The sequence below is a fragment of the Schistocerca gregaria genome, chromosome 1, assembly GCF_023897955.1.
Source record: "Schistocerca gregaria isolate iqSchGreg1 chromosome 1, iqSchGreg1.2, whole genome shotgun sequence".
NCBI lineage: Eukaryota > Metazoa > Arthropoda > Insecta > Orthoptera > Acrididae > Schistocerca > Schistocerca gregaria.
In genome coordinates this window covers 553,786,733-553,814,507 of record NC_064920.1, presented here as the reverse complement: position 1 = coordinate 553,814,507, position 27,775 = coordinate 553,786,733, and the positions used below count along the sequence as shown (strand labels likewise).

The following is a 27,775-nucleotide window of genomic DNA, read 5'->3' as shown; positions in this document are numbered from 1 at the left end:
TGCTAATGCGTTAATGCAGAACCGCTTTACGCTGGAGAAAAATTAGTTCAAATTTTGGCCATTACGTACAAATCTAGCTATGTGCACTGTTCACATGACGATAAGGCATTCGTGCTGTCATTCGACAAACCATAAAGTGAGTGGACAGTATGCCTACTGAGAAGGGAGACAGTATGGTGCTAGTGAAACTGTTCTATGTGAACGGCAGTAATTACAGTGCTGCTTTGAGAGAGTATAGCCAACTGAGAGGTCCGAAGAGGGGCCCGATCCCTTTAAGTGGTTTAAAGAAGATGATAATGAAATTAGAAGACACGACTGAGCTTGGCGTGGTACCTGGAGGAGGAAGGCGTCCTGTCCCGTTGTAAGTTATTGACGAGATTACTCTTACTGTAACTGACCACGCAGCACGTCCCCCACGCCGTGCTAGTGCTCGTGCAGTGTCACAAGAACTGTGCATCCTACGGTCAACAGTACGGAAAGTTTTGCAGTCTATTTTATACTGGTATCCGTACAAGATGGAGACGGTGTAATAACCGAAACCTCATGATCCTCAACAACGTTCTGACTTTTCTCTGGTTCTTGGCAGAGTTGATGACATGTGACTGAGCAATATTCTATGGAGTGACGAAGCACTTTTTACACTACAGAGTGAAGTGAATACACAGAACTGCCGAATTTGGGGTACTGTTTCGTCGCGCGCTGTGCTCGGGAAGCCACTGCACGCACTGTGTGGGGTGGACCCATAAGCGCCTTTATTCTAGGAAGAGAATATACCCAGAGGGCCTATCAGGTGCACGGTAACCATCACACGTATCAAGACCTTGTACAGCACGTGATTCCTGCTGTGGAAGAACGCAACACCTAGTGAAAGATCTGCCTATGCAACATACCACAAATGCGTCATCTCCAGAGGTTTTCCAGATGCCTGGCCTGGAAGATCACGCCATGTGAATCGTTGTGTGTTTGTGAATTCATAAGGGGCCAAACTGGCGAGGTCATCAGTCCCTAGATTAACACACTGCTAAAGCTAACTTATGCTGAGAACAACACAAACACCCATGCCCGAGGGAGGGCTCGAACCTCCGGCGGGGGCGGCCCCGCAGCCCACGACATAGCGCCTCGTACAGCGCGGCCACTCCGCACGGCGAATCGTTGAGACTTTTGGCTCTCGTGATATCTAAAAGAACGTGCTTACCGTGGACACGCTCAGTCTCTACCTGATCGGAAGGCCAGTATTCAGGAACACTGCTCAAATTCCACCGGAACTGCTTCGAGCAACTGTTGGTCATATTGTTTAAAGGATGCAATATCTCGTCAATGTCTCCTGTGCTCATATTGAAAAAACTGTGTTAGCAGCGGTTAATAATAAAGCCAACGTTAGTCTTGTTTACCTTCTCTGCCCGCGACCCGTTCCTCATCCATTACATGTGGAAACATTTCTCTGGTTTCTTTCATTCACTGCACCAGACTTGAAACTGATGGCGAAAACTGGAACTACTTTTTCCGTTGTAAATCGATTCCGCATTAACGCATTAGATTATCCACCAAGTTTCGCTGCCATACGATATTTAAACCCCACATTGGATCTCTGTGAGTAGCTGCACTTTAATATACACTACTGGGCATTAAAATTGCTACACCACGAAGATGACGTGCTACAGACGCGAAATTTAACCGACAGGAAGAAGATGCTGTGATATGCAAACGATTAGCTTTTCAGAGCATTCAGACAAGATTGGCGCTGGTGGCGACACCTACAACGTGCTGACATGAGGAAAGTTTCCAACCGATTTCTCATACACAAAAAATAGTTGACAGGCGTCGCCTGGTGAAACGTTGTTTTGATGCCGGGTAAGGGGGAGAAATGCGTATCATCACGTTTTCGACTTTGATAAAGGTCGGATTGTAGCCTATCGCGATTGCGGTTCCTCGTATCGGGACATTGCTGCTCGCGTTGGTCGAGATCCAATGACTGTTAGCAGAATATGGAATCGTTGGGTTCAGGAGGGTAATACGGAATGCCGTGCTGGATCCCAACGGCCTCGTATCATTAGCAGTAGAGATGACAGGCATCTTATCCGCATGGCTGTAACGTATCGTGCAGCCACGTCTCGAGCCCTGAGTCAACAGATGGGGAAGTTTGCAAGGCAACAACCATCTGCACGAACAGTTCGACGACGTTTGCAGCAGCATGGGCCTTCAGGACGATCATGGCTCCGGTTACCCTTGACGCTGCATCACAGACAGGAGCGCCTGCGATGGTGTACTCAGCGACGAACCTGGGTGCACGAATGGCAAAACGTCATTTTTCCGGATGAATTCAGGTTCTGTTTACAGCATCATGATAGTCGCATCCGTGTTTGGCGACATCGCGGTGAACGCACATTGGAAGCGTGTATTCGTGATTGCCATACCGGCCTATCACGCGGCGTGATTGAATCGGGTGCCATTGGTTACACGTCTCGGTCACCCCTTGTTCGCATTGACGGCACTTTGAACAATGGACATTACATTTCAGATGTGTTACGATCCGTGGCTATACCCCTCATTCGATCCCTGCGAAACCATACATTTCAGCAGGATAATGCACGACCGCATGTTGCAGGTCCTGTACGGGCTTTTCTGGATACAGAAAATGTTGGACTGCTGCCCTGGCCAGCACATTCTCCAGATCTCTTATCAACTGAAAACGTCTGGTCAACGGTGGCCGAGCAACTGGCTCGTCACAATACGACAGTCACTACTCTTGATGAACTGTGGTATCGTGTTGAAGCTGCATGGGCAGCTGTAGCTGTACACGCCATCCAGGCTCTGTTTGACTCAATGCCCAGGCGTATCAAGGCCGTTATTACGGCCAGAGATGGTTGTTCTGAGTACTGATTTTTCAAGATCTATGCACCCAAATTGCTTGAAAATGTAATCACATGTCAGTTCTAGTATAATATATTTGTCCAGTGAATACTCGTTTATCATCTGCATTTCTGCTTGGTGTAGCTTAACGGAGAAGTTCTAAGAGAGCTAGATACCAGTGCTAAGGTTTAGAGACGGGGTGGCTGAGTTCTTCTTATCTGAGGAACACTTAGGAGACATGTTGAAAGAGGTGGACAGCCTATTTAGCGTGCATAATAACTGCCTGTCGAGCTGCGACACGTGAACTCACCTGACGGGCGACACGTAGTTGACGCCGTCGACGTCCCTCCAGTCCCAGTGCCTGGGCAGGTAGGAGGCGCGCCGCCGCTGCTCCGCCGTCACTGGGGCAGGCTCCGGCCAGTGGCGTGCCGAGGGGCTGTGCAGGAAAACGCAAGCACGTCTCACAAACTGATGCTGATAGCAGGGAGACAAGACTGGAGAGCAATTTTCGTCCCTTAATTTATTGTTTACGTACACGATGTTCTGGGTATGTTTGTGTTACCAAGTTTGTTCGGGACATAATGGCAAAGTAGGCAGTGTTATTCAAGTACGTCATGACAAAATCGCTTGCTTATTTGTGAACGCAATGATGTGTGTGATTTGGATTGGTGATACTGTGATTATTCGGGTAGACAAAATTATATTTCATAGACTGCAGCGCCATGGTTTTAAAAATCAAAACCAATAAAATAATATAATCTAACATTCTGCGTGGTGTCTGTTTGTTCTATATCGTGTCTCCCTACCACTTTCGCACAACGACGCTCTGAGCGTGTTTTTTAGGGAATTGAGTAGTTTAAACCCGGGGCCTGTTGCTGGTAAGGAGACGCCAGACCACACATGACATGTAGAGTTCAGAAGAGTTCAGTGAGACTAGCGATGATATAACCAAATACTTAATGATTTCATCGTCAGCTCCACTGCACTCCCTGTAAAGGAATCTTAATATTAACTAAATTTAGTGGAAGGGGTTCAAGGCTTTCCTATTTTTAGTTAGCTGGTAAAATAACGTCGAAAAAGCAGTTAAGTTTACCATTGGAAATTTTATTCTACTCACAAAACATTGTTTATAAATTGCACTATTGATAAAAGGAAATGTTTTAATGCAGGATGTTAAAAGCCAACTGCGTTCAACAAAAATGTGAACGAATATTCCCTGAATGGGTTTCCATGTTCTACAATGGATCGAAGAATGACCTATGCCATATCACATCTATAATCTAGGTTTAGATTAAGTTTCACAAAAGAGAAAACTATCAAAATGGTCTACAGTGACTCCCAATTATCTTTAATTACTTATCTAACTTGTCGTAAATTACAGTGGCTGATGTGGCTTCTCAATAACTATATAACAGAAAAATCATCACGTTTCAGATTTTTACTTCAAGTGGCAAATGTGAACACCATGAGCTTTAATTGACGATCGACACTAGTATTACACAAAGAGGGGGTGTAACAGATGAGACTTCTGCAGTTCTGAGTGAAGCTTTATCCACTGTTATGCGGCATCGCGTGCGCTCATTAACTTGTCGGTGTTCGTCAAGGGGCGGTGGGCAGCACAGCTCCAAACACCTCGCCGTCTCAGAAGCAGCTCTCTGCTAACTTCTCCTTACTACAATGTACCGAAGTTGGTTTAAAAAACTATCTGGCTATGTTTTCATCTGACCAATCAGGGTCTCAATGTTAACCTTAAGCTCCACCTACAAAAATTCTGTCTATCCAATGAGAAACGTTATACTTTTCGTGGTGGGGCAATATTTTTAAAGTTTGCAACGTAACAGAGACGCGAAAAAGTCTCACGCTAAAACTTGCAGCTGGTGTGGTCCTTTTAGTGTTATCCTAGGATCTATACTGTTCTTCTGGCGAGCTCTATCTTTTAACATGGGCTGGGGGTAGTCCTAGCGGTTAGCTGGAGACGTGCGTGTCTGTCCCTTATCGTAGGGCCTTCCAACTTAACACGGTTCTGCTCTCGACTTCTGTTCTCGTTTCTCCCCTCAGAACTGCGTCTGTCTCACGGTGGGAAGGTATGACATGCATTTAGGCATTCTTGTGTTAGTCTGTGGTATTCCATTTGCTCACTCGTTACTCGTATTACTTTGGTTAATTTAATGTCACGATTTATTCGGAGCTATGTGACATACTACTGGATTTGCTTATCATGTCAGGGTTTTCATGGAAGGTGTTGGATTTGCCTGACACCTTACAATAAGGAAAAGGAACTTGGTACATTTAAGTCTGTTAAACTAAGAATTACAAGTACACATTACTACATTCCATTTACAACTAGGTAATAGGTGCCAGAGAGTTATTAACACACTCTAAGACAGAAAAATCAACTCCGCACCGTGAAGGAATTATCCGACTGGGAAGAAAATCGGTAGATGTGACGTTCACGTTTAGAAAAACAAATGATTACAGCTACAGAAAAATTGGATGATTTATGCAACAGAAACGGCCTAAAAAATTGAGCATGTCAATAACATGGTGGTCCACCGACAGCCCTCGTGCAACCAGTTATTCGGCTTAACACTAATTGACAGAGTTGTTGGATGCCCTCTTGAGGGAAATCATGCCAAATTATGTCCAACTGCCGCAATGGATTGTCAAAGTTGCGAGCTGGATGGAGGGCTCCACCTATAATGCTCCAAACTTTCTCATCTGGGAAGAGATCCGGCGACTTTGCTGGCCAAGTTAGGGTTTGACAAACACGAAGACAAGCGGTAGAAACTCTCGATGTGTGCAGGCAGGGATTATCTTCCTGAAATTTAAGCTGAGGACTGTTTTCCATGAAGGGTAAGAAAACGGGGTATAGAATATCGTTGACGTACCGCTGTTATATAAGGATTGAGCAGATGACAACAAACGGAACTTGCTATGAAACGGAATGACCCCCGAGACCATAACTTCTGGTTGTTGGGCTGTATGGTGGGCGACTGTTAAGTTGGTTTCCCACCACAGTTCAGCGCGTCTCCAGACACGTCCTCGACTCCAGTCTCATTGACGGGAGTAGTACTGTCTTGAGTGATTAGTCCCGCTTCGAACTCAGCACCGATGACCAGCAAATACGTGTCTGCTGACGCCCTGGACAGCAGCGGGATATCAATATGACGGGCTCAGGTCCCATTTATTTTCATAGCAAGGCTGCTTCGAGTGTAATCCGTGGCACCCTTACAGCACAGCGGTACATCGACGATATTCTACGCCCCGTTTTCTTGCCCTTCATGGAAAACAGTCCTCAGCATACATTTCAACAAGATAATCCCTGCCTGCACACGTCGTGAGTTTCTACTGCTTCTCTTCGTGTTTGTCAAACCCTTCCTTGGCCAGCAAGGTCGCCGGATCTCTTCCCATATGAGAATGTATGGAGCATTATTGGTGAGGCGCTCCATCGAGCTCGGAATTTTGATTCTCTAATGCGGCTGTTGGACAGAATTTGGTACGATATCTCTCAGAAGGACGTCGAGCTATTACGACCTGATGAAACTACAATTGTCTGGTCATAGCTGCAGGTTCTTTGATTGCACTGGGAGATGGCTGATCAGAACTACATCATCTGAAATAATTATTAATTCATTTTGTACAAGAATGATAAAAAGACTGGCATAACTTTCTTCAATTCATTGCCACGACTGTACTGAATATTTACAACGATCTTTGAACAATAATGCATCACTTGCTGAGCACAATTACAAACTTTCTCTTGAAGTACAAGTTCAACACTTTCGAAAGTACAGTACCTTCTGAGACTTGAATATGACTGACATCCTAACTAGACGATGTTGACAGCTTCCTCGGAGGTCACGAAATGGGTCAGAGTGAGCCTATGCTCGATTCTATACTGAACTCTGTGCGATGGCGCTGCGGTACTGAGAGAGAGGGCTTGTCTTCAGGAGTGCCTCCAATCCGTCGTTGTGATCTACAGTGGGGAATCACTAATGTCTGCAGTGTGGCACCACGATCTTTGGACATTACAACTCCAACAGTGTCAGTGCCAAGCCAAATAACTGCTTGCATAAGAGCCACAGGTGGACCAACGTGTTATGTTTCTCTTGAATTAATCGTCCAAGTTTTCTGAAACTGTAATCATTTGCTTGTCTGCAAATTTACACCACGTCTGCCGATTTCCATTCAGATAATTCCTAAGTGGTGCGAGTTTTTTTGGTCTTAGATTCTGTTTAATAGGTTCCACCTAGGCCTCGAATTGTATTGTAACCTGCGTTAATGTAGCATTCTGTCTGTGAACTGATAAAGCTGTTACTCAGTAGCTTTTCTCCAGGTGTTTCCCCAGGCTACTCAGTGGTTTTGAAACAATGTTTGGTCTTTACGCTGTACAGTTTTGTTAATTTTGTCTCTTACCCAAATATATCCCAACAAATAACTGTATTCATGGCTTTGATTCATTGTTGACAACACACACAACTGCTCACAAAATGAATGTAAAATTTACTTACTTCAACGAGTACGTAACAGGCTTGTGAGTAATACCACGACGTCACGGAGGTACGTGTACGTATTATGTTGTGGGAGAGAACTCTGTGGCTGATTATTTGTACGACGCAGCACGAATGGCACTGATTTGTGTTGAATTATTGAAATTTTAACAAGGAGAACAGCACTGTGATTGAAACTGAACAGTTTTCTCGTTGCTATCCAAACAATTGCGAATGGAGAAAACTCGCTTTTCTGCTGGTGAAATCCACTCTATGAAAAATTAAGTAGGATCCATTGTGGAACGTGTTATTTTTCAGTATGTACGACTCAGTAGCAGTGTATTAATAGTTACGTTAAATATCGCCAAACCATACTCTACAAGAACTTCGGGAGTAGCGAACTAGCAGATTCCATACACTACCTTTGGGCTCCTCCCATGTTCATCAGGTCCTTGTATGACATGCCGTTGAACTGCTTGTACGCCTTGGCTTTCCACAGATGTTGCGCCTGATTTATTTCTTTGATGAGCCGATTCTGGTCGGCAGCGGTCACCTTAAGTTCTTTCTGCAGGGAATAAAATGGCACAATTAAAGACTGCCTAAGATACGTGTTAAACAGCATTTTTACTCGTAAGACGACCTGCAGTACACAGCACAAATAACAAAAGAGAAAAAATGCAGTAATTGGGTGATTATGTGTTAAAGAAGAGAAAAGATGAAGATACGAAGAGCTGTCCCTGCGAGGCAGATGGGAGGGCAGCGAGATGGAACAGGAGGGACGTAGTATGGCTAAACCGACTAAAGGCTAAGTTACTAGTTTTAAAACTGTGCCGGCCGGGCTGGCAGAGCGGGTCTAGGCGCTACAGTCTGGAAACGCGTGACCCCTACGGTCGTAGGTTCGAATCCTGCCTCGGGCATGGATGTGTGTGACAGGTTAGCTAGGTTTAAATATCTTAGTGCTCAGAGACATTTTTTAAAACTGTACAGGATTTTTGTCACCACAAAATTCTTTAACTGAAGATTTAAAATATCCTCCAAATAGCTTTAATATACACTGACGGAAAAAATCGCAACACCAAGAAGGAGTTGTACGACATAAATGAAAGTTGGTAGATGTTTCTTACATCTGAAAGATGATGTCTATTCAGATTTCGCGCCATTCGCATAATATTGGCGCTAGCAGCTGCACTACGAGGATGCAAATCAGGTTTGCTTTAAATACACGCTGCAACGGTCTTGAGCGTTAGTTACCTTTGAGACTGGACGTGGTGAGTTGATGTTAGTCAGGAATACCTTTAAGGTAAGCCATTATTAACACATCGCTGACGTAGAACGAGATCGTGTAATAGGGCTACGAGAAGATGGACGTTTCTTCTGTGATACTACAGAAAGACTTGGCAGGGATGTAGCCACTGCACATGATTGCTAGCAGCGGTGGTCAGCGAAATGTACGGTCGCAAGAGACCAGGTTCCAGACGTCCACGTGGCACTCCCAGGAGGGAAGACCACCGTGTTCGGCGTATGACTCCGTCGCAAATGGCTCAAATGGCTCTGAGCACTATGGGACTCAACTGCTGTGGTCATCAGTCCCCTAGAACTTAGAACTACTTAAACCTAACTAACCTAAGGACATCACACACATCCATGCCCGAGGCAGGATTCGAACCTGCGACCGTAGCAGTCGCACGGTTCCGGACTGCGCGCCTAGAACCGCGAGCCCACCGCGGCCGGCTAACTCCGTCGCATCTTAACTGCATCTGCACTACCAATTTGAGCAGCAGTTGGCACCATAGTGACGCAACGAACTATTACAAGGACAGCTGTGAGCCAGACGCGCTGTAGCGTGCATTCAGCTGACCCGAAACCAACGCCGCTTGCGACTCCATTGGTATCAAGCGAGAGCTCATTGGAGGGCAGGGTGGAAGTCTGTTGTATTTTCTTATTAAAGCTGATTCTACGTCGGTGCCAGTGATGGCCGTGTGTTGGTTAGGCGGAGATCAGTTGAGGGCCGGCAACCAACCTGTCTGCGTGCTAGACACACTGGCCCTACACCGGGAGTTATCGCCTGGGGTGCAATTTCGCATTACAGCAAGAGCACTTTCGTTGTTATCCCACGTAACCTGACTACAAAAGTGTACATCAGTCTGGTAATTCGACCTGATGTGCTGCCATCCATGAACAGCATTCCAGGGGCTGTTTTCTAACAGGATAATGCTCGCCCACACACCGCTGTTGTAAACCAACATGCTCTACAGAGTGTCGACATGTTGCTTTGGCCTGCTCGATCACCAGATCTGGCTCCAGTCGAGCACGTATGGGAGATCATCGGACGACAACTCCAGCGTCACCCACGAACAGCATTAATCGTCCCTGCATCGACCGATAAAATACATCAGGCATCGAACTGCAGCCCGCAAATGGGCCTCCAGCACTTGTACAGCACAGTGCAAGCACGTTTTCATGCTTGCATTCAACGTTCTGGTGGTTACACAGTTTATTAATGTACCAGCATTTCACATTTGGGATGACTTATCTCGCGCTTACATTAACCTGTGATCTTGCAATGTCAATCATTTAAATATGTTTCGCAGACAAACGTATTCCCGAAATTTCGTTACTTTACATTAATTGTTTTTCGGTATCGCCGTTTTTTTCTGTCAGTGTATTACACAGCAGTTAAATATCTACAACTCTTAATATTTACAGACGCTCACAACAACAAAAAGAGTAGTAAATGTCGGGAACTGCCTAAGGTGGTTTCTAGCGTGCACTCGTTCATGTGATTCGGAAATGTCACTAGATTGAGACATCGACGAGGTAACGTCATGTGTTCCTGAGTGTGCTATCCTCCAGGTGCACCACTCTCTCCTACTTTATGAGAAATGTAAACCGGAGTGTGTATTAGGACTATATTAATTCTAACACCTTAGTTTAACTACATCATTATTAATTTTCTTAGGATAATCATGGCAAATGTTAGCCATTACAGTATGTCAGTAATGGGTCTTCCCTACTACTACCCCTAGCGAAGAACAATCATTAGTGACACAAAACATGGAACGAGTTTTGTTTGTATTTGTTTCTGTTCTTTAATTCATACTCGATAGCGATAAGGTGTTTCTGGTTATCTGTGGATGCATTCCGGTTGCTGTGGGCAACACTGAATTGGCGCCTACCCTACAAAGTCAGGAAATGTGTAATAGTGGACCCCAATCAACAAATCGTCGTTATCCAAGGCAGTTTACCGATGGAGGTTTTTTTTTTTCAAATCGAGGTACAGACAGTAGAGACTTGTCACAATCGCACGTGAAATGCCCCTCGACGTCCTCGGACATGGAATATGCCGTGCGTCCTCCACCCACGCACGATCAGGCTGCGATCGAATGCACTGACGTCACGTGCTCTGCCGGTCCTGCGCTCTCCCTTCACGACGACAGTCAGCAGGAGGTCTGACGTCTTGGCAGTCACGTGACACGCAGAACTCTTGCATTCGTTGTGTCAGTACTGTCCACCACATCAGCTATCTCCCAAGTGTTCATAACAACATATCTCAAATCAAGCAATATGATTATAGAAACCTTTTCAAGTCTCAAAACATCTATGACGCACATGTGCAGACTGAAGCGACGAAAATTTGTACCAGAGCCAGGATTCGAATCCGGATCTTCTGCTCACTACACAGATGCGCTAACGACTACGTGACCATGGCACAGTGGCTTTGTACAGCTGGACGGATTACCCTGGCATGACTCCTTCCTCTATCCGAATTCCCATTCTCGTGGGCCCAGGACTGGATGGGAATTTTTATAGAGGAGGGAGGCACACGCGAGGCAATACTAACTCTATGACTTATCTTAGCAGGTTGATTAAGGAAAGGCAAATCTACATTTATAGCATTTGTAGATTTAAAACTTTTGACAATATTGACTGGAATACCCCTTTGAAATTCCGAAGATGGCAGGGATAAAGTGCACGGAGCGAAAGCTTATCTACAACTCATTTAGGAACCATACTGCAGTTATAAGAGTCGAAAGACGTAAAAGGGAAGCAGTAGTTGAGAAGAGAATAGGCTATCAACGATGTTCTTAAACCTGTACATTGAGCAAACACTTAAGTAACAAAGAAGATATTTAGAAATCGAATTAAAGTTCAGAGAGAACAAAATAAAAAGAAACTGAGGATTATCGATGACACTGCCATTTTGTCAGAGCTGGAAGAGCAGTTGAACAGAATAGATAAAGTTGCGAGAAGACATTATAAGATGAATGTTCGGATACAGTGTTAGTGGCGTGCTGCTTGACACAGCAACGTCGACTAAATATCGAGGCGTGGCCGTGGGCACAAGTAGAAACATTTCCAGGGGAGGGGGCGAGGCGAGGGGGCCAGACTCTAACATTGGCATTTTTGATGTAAATAAGTTTTCCGCTTTTGAGACATGTCATGGTACAAGAACTAAATTTTATGAGGGAAACAGATGGTTACCCACTCACTTCTAGAAGCATCTGAGAGTTATGTAATGAATACAAACTCTGTACGCCAGATTCCGGGGGCGGGTAGAGGGGGAAGGGCGAGTTCCCCTCTTATGAGCGACTGTGGACGTAACGTTGCAAAGTGGCATGAAATTGAACGAGTAGTTAAGGTCGGTCCTAGGGAAGCCGAAAGATCGACTTCGGTTTATTGAGAAAATTCTAGACGAGTGTAGCTCATCTATAAAGGAGAACTCATACAGAACATTTGTGTAACCTATTGTTGAGTACAATACAGATGTTTGGGATTTCCACCAGGTCGCATTAAATAAATACGTCATCGCAGTTCACAGGCGTGCTGGTAGATTGGTTACCGGAAGGTTTGATGAACGGGGATGCTCCCTAAACTCCGTCTGTGAAGGAAAGATTGAAATCAATATTTGAAATTGTTCAAATGTGTGTAAATCTTATGGGACTAAACTGCTAAGGTCATCAGTCCCTAAGCTTAGACACTACTTAACCTAAATTATCCTAAGGACAAACACACACACACCCATGCCCGAGGGAGGATTCGAACCTTCGCTGGGACCAGCCGCACAGTCCATGACTGCAGCGCCTCACACTGGTCGGCTAATCCGGGGCGGCTCAATATTTGAGACAGGTTGTTTATAACACCAGCAATGCACAACTCGCGTAAGGACCACGAAGACGAGAGGGATAAGGGCTACTATGAAAGCATATAGATGGTCGTTTTTTGCAGTTTATTTGCGAATGGAAGCTAGCATTTGGCACAAGGTAACCTTCGCCATGCACCGTATGGTGGCTTGCGGAGTATGTAGGCAGCAAAATCACTGACAATGGCGGAAGTGGAGATGATATAAAATTCAGATAGCCTGCTAGGAGGAAAAGAGAGTGTGGTTAACATTAAATGTAAAATCATTTCTTAGAAGTCATTTCTCAAGGTGCCAGATAAGAGTGTAGCCTTGTACGGAAATGAAATATGGACGATAAACAGTTTAGACAAAAATAGAACAGAAGCTACTGAAAAGTGGCGCTGCGGAAAAATGCTGAGGATTAAATGAGTAGCGTGACAACAGCAAGCAGTAGTTAAGAAGAAATTAAGAGGCTGCAATAGACTAGCTTGGGGAGGTGCAGCAAACAGTCTTCGGACTGAAGTAGGCGACAAGAATAATAACAAATCCCATAACTGTCAAATGTTTCATTTGGTTGGTTAATATTCCATTTTGCATGTCGACTTGATCTGGAGCTCTCGTCATTTAAAACAATCCACATATGTTTCGAAGTAGCCTCTTACCTTGAGTCCCAGGGCTACGGCTGGCGCGGCGTGCGTCTTGGCGGGCAGTTGCTCGTCTTTTTGGCCATTGAAGCAGGACCAGTGTCGCACCGTGACGTCATGGGCCCAGCCGTCGAACGTCCGGTCGCAGTAACTGGTCACCGACGAGTCGTTATTCTAAGGAGCACACAAAGTTACGCCGAAAGTAGACGTGTCACTTCACTTAGTGAGGTATCGAGCAGTTTTGTAATTTTCAACACTTACAACTTCGTAGTACGAGAAAGCGAAGTAGGAGCGGCCGTTGACAGTGACCTCGAAGCCCTGGTTGTAGATGAGTGTCCATGTGCCGATATTTCCGAATTTGTCGGTAGCTACGTTCGGGTACGACAGATGTATTTTTTCCTCATTAACAATTTCTACAAAAAAAAAAAAAGAAATATGGAAAGTGTGTTAGTAAAGGCTGTGCAACAATTCGTGCTTAGGTATAACAGTCACTCCTGTTTATAAACAGGGTAAGGATCGTGTGCATGGAATTTCAGACGAATGTTGCTGACGGCTGTCTGTGGCACGATCCTAAAGTATATTAAGCCTTAACATTATTATGCTTTGGGAGGAAACAAACTTATCTCAGAGGATCAGCTCGGACACGGGGCGAAACCAGTCGTGTGTGAAACATGACGTTTGAATCGTTTTCCTCATGGTTGCGGTGTGAGCTTGACGTGCTGGGGCTCGGCAATGGAGTGTGCAAACAGCCTACCACAACTCAGGAGGTGGCATGCAGAGGTGAACACGTCCACAATTTAAAAAGAAAGATGAGGTACGAAATGGAACGGTACAGATAGGATAAGCAGAATATAGATACATCACACAGTTTCAGTGAAATCGAATACGTGCCATTGTAAAGGAACTGAAAATATTGTGATTTAATCGCAGAGGTGCTGAAAAATTGTTCCAGTGACACACCAGAGAAATATCTGGTAAACTTTTTATCTTTGAGAGACATAGGAACAATTTCGCCCTTCGTTTTTTTTTTTCTTGTATGTGCGACTACTTTTTGTTCTGATGGGCTGGTGGGATGTCGTACTGTCTAATTACTAGTGTGTGTGTGTGTGTGGTAAATGAATGAGTTAAAATACGCAAGATGTGTTTTATATTATTTTCATCGCACAACAAGCCTTATTCCCATGCCTATGGAGTATTTATGTTAAGCAGAGGAGGCGAGTTTTAGATGGAACCGAAGATCTTCAAAACGGCGCTGCTCAACAATAGAGGTACGTGATTGTGCTCTCTACCCTACTTTCGTGGCCGCTAAAATTACTTCCGATTCGTTTTGCCGAGACATTCAGAACCTGCAATCTTCTTTTTCTTATAAAAATACTAGTCCGATGCAAAAGAAATACTCTTAGATTTAAATAATTGCCATTCTTTTACCCAGGCCACGGGGAATGATAGAACGTACGTGCCTCTACTCTGAATGTACGTTCGCAATCTCCGAGTGTGTTACGACGAAATTATTTCACAATGAAAATTTCTCATCAGACCGCAACCACTCGCACGCGAATGTACGTACCCTCTGAATGTATCTAGTCAGTCACGCGCGTTGTTCAAAAGCTTTACTTTTAATATTCAGAGGATTACATTTCCGAAATTAATTTTTGTTTATGCTGCAAATCGTACTTCACGCGAAGTATTTATTACGTAAGTTTCAGGCTCAATGTAATAAAAAAAAAGATTCCGAATAATAGAAATAAAGAATAACAATCAAACAAATCAAAGCTAAATAAACAGAAAGAGGGAACGTTACAATGGCGACCGAGTGCCATGACCATAATTTCAGTAAAAATCAGTAGAATTGTTAGTTGAAGTATTTAAGCTTTTTTTCTTGCCATCCATTATTGCCACTACAACATATTGTTTCTGTTGCATGTCATGCGAGCTACGTACCAGAAACGAAAAACCACATGGAAATTACTAATTTTCGAAAAAAAGTTTTGGACCATTTAATGTTAATTCTTCTCACTACAAAACCGTCAGAAAACACACGTAAGGTAAGAACAACAGCACTAATCCGCTTTAGTTGAAAGTAAATGTGGGACAGTTGGGACAAATAAAAGTAAGCCGGACGAGTGGATACGATTGGACCTGAATCTGTGCGTATAACCACACCTTGTGACGCGCACGCCACGTGTACGCCCAGCGCCCAGCACTTGTTCCACACCGGCACCGGTTCGAAGTGTAGTGCGGGCTGTGCTAGTGTGTGAAGTGTGAGTGGAGCTGTGCAAAAGGGGATGATGCTACTCACAATGGAGCAGCGGATGTTCCCTGTGGAAAGTTACGTGATAGTCATGGAAACGGTGTGGTGAGTTGTTTGCTGAGAAGTTTAATGGTATCAAATTGCCAGCAAAGAGTGTCATGCAACGCTTAGTCCGAAAATGGTGACAGACAGGATCTGTTTTCGAACAACCCAAAAAACATTCAGAAACGTGCCCACACACCGGAAAATGTGTCTGCAGTTCACCGGAAAATGCTTCAGAGACATACCAAATCAACACGACCCCTTTCACAAGAGACCGGAATATCACGTCGATTATGCAGACAAATACTCCACCTGGACCTACACATGCGTTTCTGCCGAGTGTCTCTTCTTCACGCATTAAAACCAGCAGATTCTCCTCAGCGCCTCCAATTTTGTGAGTGGCTGTTCACTGAAATAACAATAAATCATTTGGACATGGATCTGTTCTTTATGTCTGATGAAGCACGTGGCTTTCAAAAAAAATTAATGGTGGCTCTCAACTACCTAGCGTCAGACTCAGAATCGAAATACTTAAAGTTTTGGCTGATTTCATTCTCTAGGGGTTGGGATACGTAGTTTCCGCGTTACATGCCGAATACTGCAGAGTCTACAGTAAACAATATGAATACGCACATGAATCGAATGGTCGAAGGTTCTTATCACTCGGCAATTGCGAATTTTGAATGTAACATAGAAATTTGTAAATGAAAGACTGCAATTAAATAAAATCTGCAAGTACTTTTTTAATGACTTAAATGATGAGTACGATAGCAGAAGTCCTTTAATAATGCCATTTATTACTGTAAAACACTTATTGGTGTCGATGGTCCAGCAATAAAATAAAATATAAGTTGAATAACAGGGAAAGAATAAGAAACTTCCTGGCAGATTAAAACTGTGTGCCCGACCGAGACTCGAACTCGGGACCTTTGCCTTTCGCGGGCAAGTGCTCTACTAACTTTTTTTTTGTTTAAATTAAAGAATGTTCAGTTATGAGTAGGTGGAGACAAGGCGGGCAGGGGTCGGAACCCGAGGCCTGGCCGCGATGTCTTCCCCCCTCCCGTCCCTGAATCACTCCCTCAAACAAGCTTTGTTATTTATGGTTGTTTTATTTTATTATTTTTATTATTTTTTTTCTTCACCAGGAACAGGGTAAATGAACAAAAGACCTTTATTGGTACAAACTTAAATACAAGAAAAATGCCATCCTTCCGGCGAAAATAACACAAGACATGATATTCGTATAAGGTGAGCAAGTTTTTTTAGTATGAACAAGGTGTAGGAAAAAAAAACTAATAATACTGATGGAAGCTAAGAGGTGTAAAGCAATTTACAGTGGAGTGAGGGAAAAGCCAGTGTTTATCTGGTGTAGTGCATAAAAGAAAGGAGGCGTGTGTCCATGCGCCTACTCCACTATGGGTTACAATGTAGAAAGCAGCGCGAGGGGTCTCAGATGTCAGCAGGGGGGGCGGGAGTGCTGTCGGCGTGTGGTACCATCCAACTGAGCGGGGGTGACGTAAAGATCGCGTGTAGGTAATTAGCGAAGAAGGCGCGGTAGCGCGGTCGCTGTTCGACTTCGCTGTGGGCGGTTTGTAAGTACTGCCAGAAATCAAGGCGTGATTTGTCGCCATCATTATACATGTAGGTGATGGTCCATCCCTTGACCCATACAATCGCATGATTTTTGGTGGCGGGGAAATAAGTATTCTCAGGATGGATAAAAGTCCATGGGTCAATCGAGTCCGGCGGAACACGGAGGTAACCGGCAACGAACTGTCGGGCAAGTTTCCAGACGTCACTGGTGGCAGCACAAGTCAGTTGATGGACATCGTCATCCATGAGGTGGCACATGGAGCAGAGTGGAGAGTCCTTTAGTCCTATGGCGTGAAGACGATGATTTGTGGCGAATTTTTCATTTGCGACCTGGTACCATGTTGTCCGGACTTTGGAGGGAAGAAAAGGCTGGTGGATGTGACGCCAAACCGTGGGCCACCGCGTGGACGGATGTCGCAGTTCGATATTGTTGCTGGATATGGAACGAAGGAGTGGGGTGTAAAAATCTTTAGGTCGAGGAGAACGCGTGGTCGGTAAGTGTGTGTGAGCATATCTGAAGTCGACGATGAAATCAGAAATGTGCGTCAGATGATGCTTCATGTGTCCGACTGGTACTGGTGGTGTTACGGTCGCGGGCACAAGAATTTCCAGCAAGCTGCGCGTAAGGGGGGTGCCCCCGTGCCACTGCTTGTGCATGGTGGACATGTACAAGGACGCCGCGCGGAGTCGCACATTGACAAGACCGAGGCCACCTGCTCGCGGGGGAAGGGTGAGCGCGTCGTAGCGGACCTTCAAGAGCGTACCGGCCGTAAGGAAGTATCCGAATTCAGCCTGGAGGCTGCGTCCAATAGTTGATGGCAGCGGGAGGACCTGTGCAATGTGGACCATTCTGGACGCCACATGTTAACTGAGGTATTGGACACGTTGTAAAGAATCGAGTCGTCGGAGAAGATTTTGTCGCACCGTCGTGCGGATGGGTTGGAGAGCACGCCGAAAATTGATGGCAGCGGAGTGGCGCACGGTGGAGGTGAAAATGATACCAAGGTATCGTAGTTTTTGTACACACGGGAGAGGTGCTAAGTCGTCGTGTGAGAGGCCGCGTCCAATGGGCATCGCCGCGGATTTAGTCACATTCATGTTACTGCCCGCTGCAGTGCCGTACGTTGATATCAAATCAAGTACCGTGTGTGTTTCACTCCGTGAGCGGATCAAGAGGAGGAGGTCGTCCGCATACGCACGACATCGAAAACTGTGCTGTCGCAAAGTGAGACCAGAAAGGTGGCTCGTCAGACTCCCGATGAGTGGCTCCAGGCTGATGGCAAAGAGTAGGGTCGAAAGTGGGCAGCCTTGCCGTACGGAACGTCGGATCGCCACTGGTCCCGCCACACGGCCATTAACCTGAATCAGCGATTCGGCGGTGCCGTACAGGCGCCGGATTACGTCGATAAAGGCTGGTGGAAAACCCATGCGGTTCATCACGGAGAACAGAAAAGGATGCCGCACTTTGCCGAATGAGCTGTCGAAATCAATGGCAACCACTGCGGCGCGGAGTCTGCACGCCGCTGCCAGTGCAATTAAATCGCGACATTCTCCTGTGGCCGTTTGTACATTAACTGACCCGCCCGGAGTTGTCTGTTCCGGGGATAGAATGCTAGGCAGGACCTTGCGGCATCGCGTTGCCAGGAGGCGTGTAAAAATTTTACAGTCTGCGTTAAGCAGAGTCAGGGGACGGTAATGTGCTGTCGTCACACCTGCTGTCGGTTTGTGGATGGGTATAATAATTCCCGTGACGAAGGACGGCGGTACGCCGTTCCCCATCGTCAGCAGTTCATGAAACATCGTTGTCCACCGTGACGCCATTAGTGTGAAGAAAGCGCGATAAAATTCTATCGGCAATCCGTCGACGCCAGGTGACTTATTCAGAGCACCTTTTTTGATTGCATCGTGGATTTCGTCACGCGTAATGGGCTCCATCAGCTCATCCGCTTCGTCGCTGGTGAGGGTGCGAGTTACGTGTGGTAACACAGACTCCTCAGCGTGGTTGTTGGTAGTCTCCTCCTGGTACATTGTGCGGTAGTGGTCAACAAAGGCACTGACGATTTCGGCCTGGCAAGTGACGTGCTGGCCGCGAGAGGTTTTGATCTCGGTGATGAGTTGTTGTCGCCGATGTTTCCTATCGGAGGCGATATGATGCATGGTCGGATGTTCCTGTTCCGCCGAATCTTGATATCGGGTTCGCACCATAGCCCCCTGCAGTCGACGGCGTGTCAAAGTTACAATTTGGGCCTTAATCCTGCTGCGTTCCCTCTGGGTGTCGGGTGTGGGCGGTTGGGCGTCCAGGTCGCGGAGAACGGCGTAGAAATAGTCGGTAGTGTGCCGGCGCCACATAGCAACTTCCTTTCCATACTGAATCAAAGTACGTCGAATGGCAGGTTTGGCATATTCCAGCCACCAGGTCAAGGTCGTGCAGTATTTAGGTAAGCGACGTTCACAGGTGGCCCATGTCTCGGTGACACGTTGAAGACATTCGGTATCATGAAGATGGGAGGTGTTTAGCTTCCACGGTGCACGACTACGCCAGACCACTTGCTTGGGGAAGAGAATGTTGCAGATGTAGGCACAGTGGTCCGAAAAGGCCAGGGGCCAAAGTTCTGCACCTTGGACTGCGGGTGTGAGTTCCCGAGAGACGTAAATTCTGTCCAGGCGGCTCGCGGAGTGACTCGTCTGGTAAGTATGTCCAGGGGCGTCGCCGTGCTGAACTTCCCAAGTGTCGCGGAGCAACAGATCTCGGACGACAAGACGCAGTTCTTGACAGGTGTTGTAGTGGGGCACTTGATCTTTAGGGTGCAAGACACAATTAAAATCACCCCCAAACAAGTAATGGTCGCAGCGTCCAAGAAACAGAGGAGCGATTTCTTCTGAATAGAAGAGTGCCCTGTCGCGTCTGCGGGTGGAGCCCGACGGAGCGTAAATGTTGACGATACGCGTCCCCATGACGGTGACGGCCATGCCTCTGGCAGATGGAAGGTATGTGATATCGGCCACTGGAATGCCTTCTCTGGCGTAGATGGCTACGCCGCGTCCCAGGTGGTCACCAGGAGAAGGATAAGTGTTATATCCCGCGACGTCTGGAAGTGTGGCCAAGTGTACTTCCTGTAGTAGTGCTATATCGACGTCTGACGCCCATATCATCTCTCGCAGCAGTTGAAGTTTCACGGGTGAGCTGATGGTGTTAGTGTTGATCGTCGCTATTCGGTAGGTTTGGAGCCGTCCCCCGCCATGAAGGGGAACTCTACCGGCGGAGGATGAAGAGGGGCGAGGCAACGGCGAGTCGTGCCGTGCGCCACCTGACGGCGTTATCAGCGGCGTAACGATGCTTCCGTCTGGGGTAACTCTGTCCCCAGCGTGTGGTCCGGGTCCTCATCGACGTCCTCACTCCACACCATTGAGGGCGCTGTCGTTGTGATGGTCGTACGTTCCACTTCGGTCGTAGAGGCGGAGGACGTCTCGGCTGCAGTAGCATCGGTGGAGTCCATTGGTTCAGGAGCACCTGAGCGAGCCAGTAGAGTTGGCATCGAAACATCCACAGTCGGCGTCATGTTGTCGTCATTCGTATCGTCGTGTAGGTTCTCTGAGGCCTCGTCGTGTCGGACGGCCTCTGGAGCATCAGGGGGAGGTGATCCGTCTCGTTCCGAGACCGTACGACGCCTCCTCTTGCGCCTTTTAGGTGAACGTTGTTTGCGGGTTCGTCCCTCTGTGTCGGAAGACGGAAGGGAGTCGCGTCGCTCTGAGAGGAAGGCCGTCGCGGGAACGTCAAATGAAGGGGTGTCCATATGTTCAGGGGGGTGGGTGTCGGAAGTCGTCGCTGTTGGTAGTGGCGCCGTAGTAGCGTCTGGCTTTGAGCGCGACGTGTCGGCCCCGGCGGTATCCATAGCAGCTGGAAGGGTCACCGGTACATGGTCCGATGAGCGGCGGCCGGTGGGAGGAGAAGAGAGTGCCGATGCGTAGGTGATCGGTAAAATCGTCGTCGGAGCCGTAGGTGCCACGGTAGCGCCTGGCAATTGGGTGATCCGTCGCTGAAGACACTCAGATCTGAGGTGGCCTTCTTTTCCGCACCCGGAACAGGTCTTGGGTTGGCCGTCGTATATGACAACCGCTCGGCACCCGCTAATTTGCAGGTAAGATGGCACGTGGCGATGGAGGTCGATGGTGATCTGCCGTACTCCGTTAAGAACGGGGTACGTTTGGAACTGCGCCCAGCGTTCGGCAGTGTGGCCATGTACAGTACCATAGGGGCGGAAAGCCGCGATAACGTCTTCCGCCGGTAGCTCGAACGGGAGTTCGAAATCTCGTATGGTGCGCATTCCTAAGCCGGCATGGTCGACAGTGACCGCTCCGACATTGCCGTCGGCGTGGCAAAAGCGTAATCCATGGTTGGTGTCACGAAGTATTCTTTCACACACCGCGTCGTTGACAACTTTCACGTACACAGTACTGCTTAATATGGACAAATGGATGCCCAAGATGTCGGAAGCTGGGATCTTAGCAACGTCGCGTAGGAAGCGTTCCACTTCCAAGGCCTTTGGTCGTGCGTAATCGTTGCAGAAGTTGAATCGTAAAGTTGATTTTCGAAAACGATTGGCCATGGCTCTAGTGCACGTAAGCGACACGTAAGTGACGGCCGCTGAAATGTAAACAACAGCGAGCGCGCGCGCTCCGCAGGCGGAAACAACAACACGTCCGCACTGCACGGCGGCGAAAGCCGGACTGGTAGATTAAAACTGTGTGACCGACCGAGACTCGAACTCGGGACCTTTGCCTTTCGCGGGCAAGTGCTCTACTAACTGAGCTATCGAAGCACGACTCACGCCCGGTACTCACAGCTTTACCTTCTGCCAGTACCTCGTCTCCTACCTTCCAAACTTTACAGAAGCTCTCCTGCGAACCATGCAGAACTAGCACTCCTGAAAGAAAGGATATTGCGGTGACATGGCTTAGCCACAGCCTGGGGGATGTTTCCAGAATGAGATTTTCACTCTGCAGCGGAGTGTGCGCTGATATGAAACTTCCTGGCAGATTAAAACTGTGTGCCCGACCGAGACTCGAACTCGGGACCTTTGCCTTTCGCGGGCAAGTGCTCTACCAACTGAGCTACCGAAGCACGACTCACGCCTGCAGAGTGAAAATCTCATTCAGGGAAAGAATAGATTCCTACTTCACGTAATTAGTCATGAACAGCAACATTCCTCGCGTGATATTCACTTCTAAATGCATACTACGTCTTCACTGCAGAAGCCACGGAATCTCACAAGTGCACAAGTCGGCAGCCACACGCAAACTGCTCAACACTCTCCAAGTCTTTCCTGCGACCGTCTGTCGCGCCTTCCCGTCCAGCACTCCCCCGTGTCCTGTGCGACCCGCTGCTCCTCCCCTCTTCCATACAGTCTCTCCATTGATTTCGGTAGTCGCCTACCGGAGTAACGAGCGCTGTGATGGGCTAGAGCGCTCCCGCCATGTCTCCAAGCCAACATACACTCACAAACATTTAAATAACTTGAAATTAAATTAATATTCCTACTGCTGGACCACAAACACGCTCGAACACACATTATTAAACACATAAACAGATTAAGTAAACGTATATCAAAGGAATAGAAACGAAAGTAGGCCAGTAGCCTAATGCCTCTTTGCCTTTTAAAACACAGTAAATATTTGCCCACTTTCTTCATGAATAGTATATATCGGATGTAAACAAGGACATAGATGAATAAATATATTTATAAGCACGCTGCTACTGGTTTTCGTGTAACTGTGGAATACATATGGTCTGACGCGAGCAATAGTAATTGGCCACTTTGACCTCCAATAACTCATGTACTACTCAAGTTACATCCCTATGATTCATAGCAATTTAGTTTATCACTAATAGCTTTATAAAGACATGTTGATCGACAAAATCGGATGAACCGTTTAGATTTTGGAAATTCGTTGCTGGTTGTTACTTGTGTAATTTAGTCAGATACTAAACTTTAAACTAATAAAGATATTGAAATTCTGATCACACCATCAGAATCGTCGTGAAAATAATGGTAATGTACATGTTTCTTTTTAAGGTATCATGATTCCTCTGGCTATTATTAATTTCTACATGAACTATGAAATGTCTGCCCTTATGGTTTCACTAAGTCCGCCATCTTCGGCACACCTGGCATACAAATCTCCTTCGTCGACACAAAGCACAGTCCTCGACACAGCGCAAACATGGAATTCCCAGCCACTTGGTCGCCCTGGACCACGCGCTGGGGCTATCCCTCTTGCTCCGGCTAATATTCGACACCGTGTGGTTGCTGACGACCCCAGCTTGCCGAGCTTCCCGTGCGGCCACCCCATCTCCGAACTTAAAATATTTCAGGGTGCCACAACTCGCCCGTTACCTCATAAGCATAACTTCCATGAAACACCATTGCATGATCGGAAGGTTGGGATTTGGTGTGCAGTGCCTGCAAGTCGCATCTTCTATCACCAGACGCTGACTTCGGCGCATTACATTGCCAACATTTTGTGACAGCATTAACAGAGGAGGAAAAAATCTACAGTTACTTCCAACTGGACGGAGCAACTGCCCATACAGCTGGCCGAACCGCCCAACGTTTACACAATATTCACGCCTGACAGTGTTGTTAGCAGAGTTCAGTCTGGTCGCGGTCCAAGTTGGGCACCAAGGACTCCTGATCTGTCAGTGTGCGATCACTCTGTGAAGGAGCCCTCAAATGCAACTCTCATCGCCTTCAAGAACAGCAGCAGAACATTCGGGATGAGACGGCAGCAATTCCAGCAGTCCAACTTCGATCAGCCTTCAGCAATTTGCTGACCAGGGCTTAAAACTGCCAAGAGATGAATGGTGGTCACTCTCAACACCTGCTATAGTCACGTTATTATTGTATTTCCTTTCCTCTGCTGGAGGGAAGTATGACAGTACTATTCCCAAGATGGGTCCTGCTGCTATTATTTATTCTCGCGATAAAAATTATGGTCACTTTATTACGATATATTTCATTTGTTCGGCACTTGATTCTTGATTAATTGTCTTGATTGTTTCCTCTGAATGCTGTCGTCTTGTTTTCAAACTAATTGAAACCTGACAACACTTTCATCTGTTGTTCTAATATGTGGACGGGGATTGAAATGCTCATTTGCAACCCATTTGGTAAATCATTACCACCTCTCATAAACAAATAAAATATTACAATGAATGCCGTCAAGTAAAAATTTTTGAAGGACATATTTTCTTCTTTGCCTGTTATCTTTACTTAAAAATCGGCATAAACTTTTGTATATCCATTATAAAATACTGTATGAGAATTTGTACTGAAAAATCGTTCAGACACCATAGGACTTTCAGAATTGGTAGGATATAAAGCTATTTGCTCCATTGTTTCCCGAAGCCGTCAAATTTGACGCAGAGCCATAGGTTATTGTTGCGCTAGCGCGTAGTTTCTTGCATCTCCTTTTTCCCTCGCGAGTCAAATGCTGCACTTGGTCGCTAGCCAGTTATGCAGGGTCAGGATATTCTTATTAGAGGCATAGCAGCGTGCAGTTGAGTTTTAGAGAAGGAGGTTTGATACTTGTGAATCTGAGAGAAATGATCTTGTAATACTTTATTATGAAGATAAAAACTTGTTTGTAAACGTATGTTACTGATTCTATTGATGGAGAAGATTTTTATAGGAATTTTTAAAGGTAACTGATCATGCTACCTTGGAAGCATGATTACACCAGATGGCGGTGCAACAGAGGACATTAACAGCCGTATCAACAAAGCAAAAGGAGCTTTAACAACTCTACGCTCTATCTGGAGATCGAAGGAAATATCACTGAGGACCAAATTGCGGATATCTGAAAGTAATGTAAAATCTGTGCTCCTTTGTGGATGTGAAATATGGAAAGTGACAAAACGGTTAATCCACAAGCTGCAGACATTCAACAACAGATAGGAGCATCCTGGGGATACGGTGGCCCAATGTCATCTCTAACGATACTCTTTGGGAAAGAACAACCCAGAAGCCAACTGAGCTGCAAATCAGAAGCAAGAAGTGGAGATGGTTAGGGCATACTCTTAGAAGACCAAATGAACATTTGCGAGAGAAGCAAGGACGACGGAGACGAGGCAGGCCCAAAATGACGTGGAGACGGTCAGTTGAAGCAGAAGGCCATCAGCAAGGAAAAGGATGGGAAGAAATGAAGATACTAGCAGAAGACAGAACAAGATGGCGAGTCTTTGTTGCAGCCTTATGCTCCACGTAAGGAGTTAAAGGAATTAATAAATATAATAATAATAAACTAACGCATGCGCAAGAATGAAATGTTTGTTTCTCAGAACTATTAATTCAAGGACACCTCTGTCCCTTAGATAACTAATAGTATTCAAGCTTAGTGTTAATTTTATCTCTTTGTTTTCAATTATGTCACAAATAGCTCAATTGATTTAAATGTCTGTCATTTTTGTAGTGAGTGAATTTCGTAATTGTTAGATTCTTCTTATGTCGTACAATCTTTTCCGACAATAATCAGAATTTAAGTTTTAAAGAACGCTTTTCTTTAAAATGAAACCCTCCATCATTCTTAGTAAAGTTTTAAATATTTTTTGGGCGTGTGTATTGATTCTTATGCCACACGCATCCACAAATTGTTTCTGACAAGCATAGAAAAATTTAGTAGTGAATAGATTATTTTTATTTGTTTTTGTTAATGTCTGTATAACAGACACGAAACAGCATGCTGAAGTGAACTGTGCAGGTAATCTTTAACAGTTCCTTTCTCCATTTTGTGAGCATTTTAAGTCAGACTTTGCACTTCATGTAATGTAACTCCCATAACGTACTTCAGTATTGAGTTTTAGTTAAATATTTTTCACTGAGCACACAATTAGTTTCTTTTGGTGTCTTTGCGAGGTATATGAGCAGATGTGAATAATTTTGCAATATCTTGTGTGGTCTGATTCCTTTAAAACTCGTTTGGCCCGCCTATGGGCCACGGTGCTTGTGTATTTGCTGTGATGTTGTCGTCTGCCGCTTCTGGTGTTCTTAGTGAAGTTTAGCAGCTGTTTTCTTGTTAGTACCTCGATGTTTTCTGTTAGTCCAGTGTTCCTTCATTTTCCTGCTGAACTCTGTCTTGCATTCGTTACACCATTTTATATCTAAAAAAATGGCTCTGAGCACTATGGGACTTAACTTCTGAGGTCATCAGTTCCCCAGAACTTAGAACTACTTATACCTAACTAACCTAAGGAGATCACACACATTCATGCCCGAGACAGGATTCGAACCTGCGACCATAGCAGCAGCGCGGTTCCACACTGAAGCGCCTAGAACCGCTCGGCCACAGTGGCCGGCGTGGTGTTGTCATCCAGGCAGCGTGCTATCTCAGCACAACTCAGCAGAGGTGTGTGTGATCCCGCAGGTTGCTGCCTCAGCAGAAGTGATCTCTCTGGTGCAAGGCAGGTGTGACCCGGCTGCCGACAAGCTCATGCTGGACTGCAGACAGTTCCAAACAAGTGGTAAGGAGCACTGGCACCTAAGGCCAGTTGGAAGACCCTCAGACTAAGGTGGACTGTCAGACGATGATGCTCTAAGCGCACCCTTCACTTGATGGATTGGGTCAAGACAATGGACTATCAGGCCTAGCTGGTGGTTGGCAGACCAGCGGCTAGCCGACGTCGCTGCTTGATGAGGTGGAAGTTGCTCAGCTCCACACTGGACCGATAGCTAGCATGGAGACTGTCACGGCGTCACCGGAAATCAGAAATCCAGGACCAGTACAAGAACCGGTATAAGTGCTGCTAATGGCTGAGCTATGGGCATTTACAGTCGTTCTGGCCAGCTATTTCGTGACAAGAGCTCGCCTCCTGTCATGTAGGTGGCTATCATATTCTAGAGTTGAGAAATGGAAATATAGTCCACTGCTGTATTGAGGAGTGCTACGCCTACAGTATTCTGATACATGGAGGCAGGATTCTGCAGATGGCTAGCCTGCATGTCCCTCAATGGGTTGCGAAGTCTGTCTCTGACTGACGCCACGACAGAAACAATAACGAAAATATAGGCAATCTGTACAAATACGCAAAAGTGCACATCTGTGAAATAAATGTCTGTTATTGGATAATATTCAGCACCATTTTCCTTCGCTTTGTGCATAGCAACAAGTTTTCATCCTCCTTGACATATTGTCTACAGTATGATCGAGACACTGCTGTTGATGCCTATAACAACTTTCGACGACGACCCTCATGAAGTCAATCAGTGTGTGAGGAGGCTTCCTGTAACACCGCACTGTAGGCTTCAACTGGTCCTAGGCATCTTCAGTTGGGATCGTGTCAGAAGATACCAAAGGCAGTTCCAGCGGGTTGATTCCTCCTTCCTGCAAAAAAGGTGTTCATGAGGTGGTCACAGTGTGGTCGCATACTATCATCTGGAAAGAAAGAAAGAAACCTGTACCGATATGTTGGCTACAGGGCTACATAATACACTCCTGGAAATGGAAAAAAGAACACATTGACACTGGTGTGTCAGACCCACCACACTTGCTCCGGACACTGCGAGAGGGCTGTACAAGCAATGATCACACGCACGGCACAGCGGACACACCAGGAACCGCGGTGTTGGCCGTCGAATGGCGTTAGCTGCGCAGCATTTGTGCACCGCCGCCGTCAGTGTCAGCCAGTTTGCCGTGGCATACGGAGCTCCATCGCAGTCTTTAACACTGGTAGCATGCCGCGACAGCGTGGACGTGAACCGTATGTGCAGTTGACGGACTTTGAGCGAGGGCG

The 27,775-nt window shown here is 46.2% G+C and overlaps 1 protein-coding gene across 3 annotated transcripts in view; it reads right to left on the bottom strand.

Moving 5' to 3' along the window:
• Positions 1–27,775, bottom strand: part of LOC126283468 (dipeptidyl peptidase 1-like) — a 93,825-nt gene that overhangs the window by 37,316 nt on the left and 28,734 nt on the right. For all 3 annotated transcript variants that reach the window (XM_049982277.1, XM_049982295.1, XM_049982287.1), the window contains 4 exons: positions 13,365–13,516; positions 13,122–13,277; positions 7,763–7,905; positions 3,161–3,286 (listed from right to left, as the gene is read on the bottom strand). In XM_049982277.1, the coding sequence (XP_049838234.1) occupies positions 3,161–3,286; positions 7,763–7,905; positions 13,122–13,277; positions 13,365–13,516 (577 nt within the window). The remainder of the gene's footprint in view (positions 1–3,160; positions 3,287–7,762; positions 7,906–13,121; positions 13,278–13,364; positions 13,517–27,775) is intronic.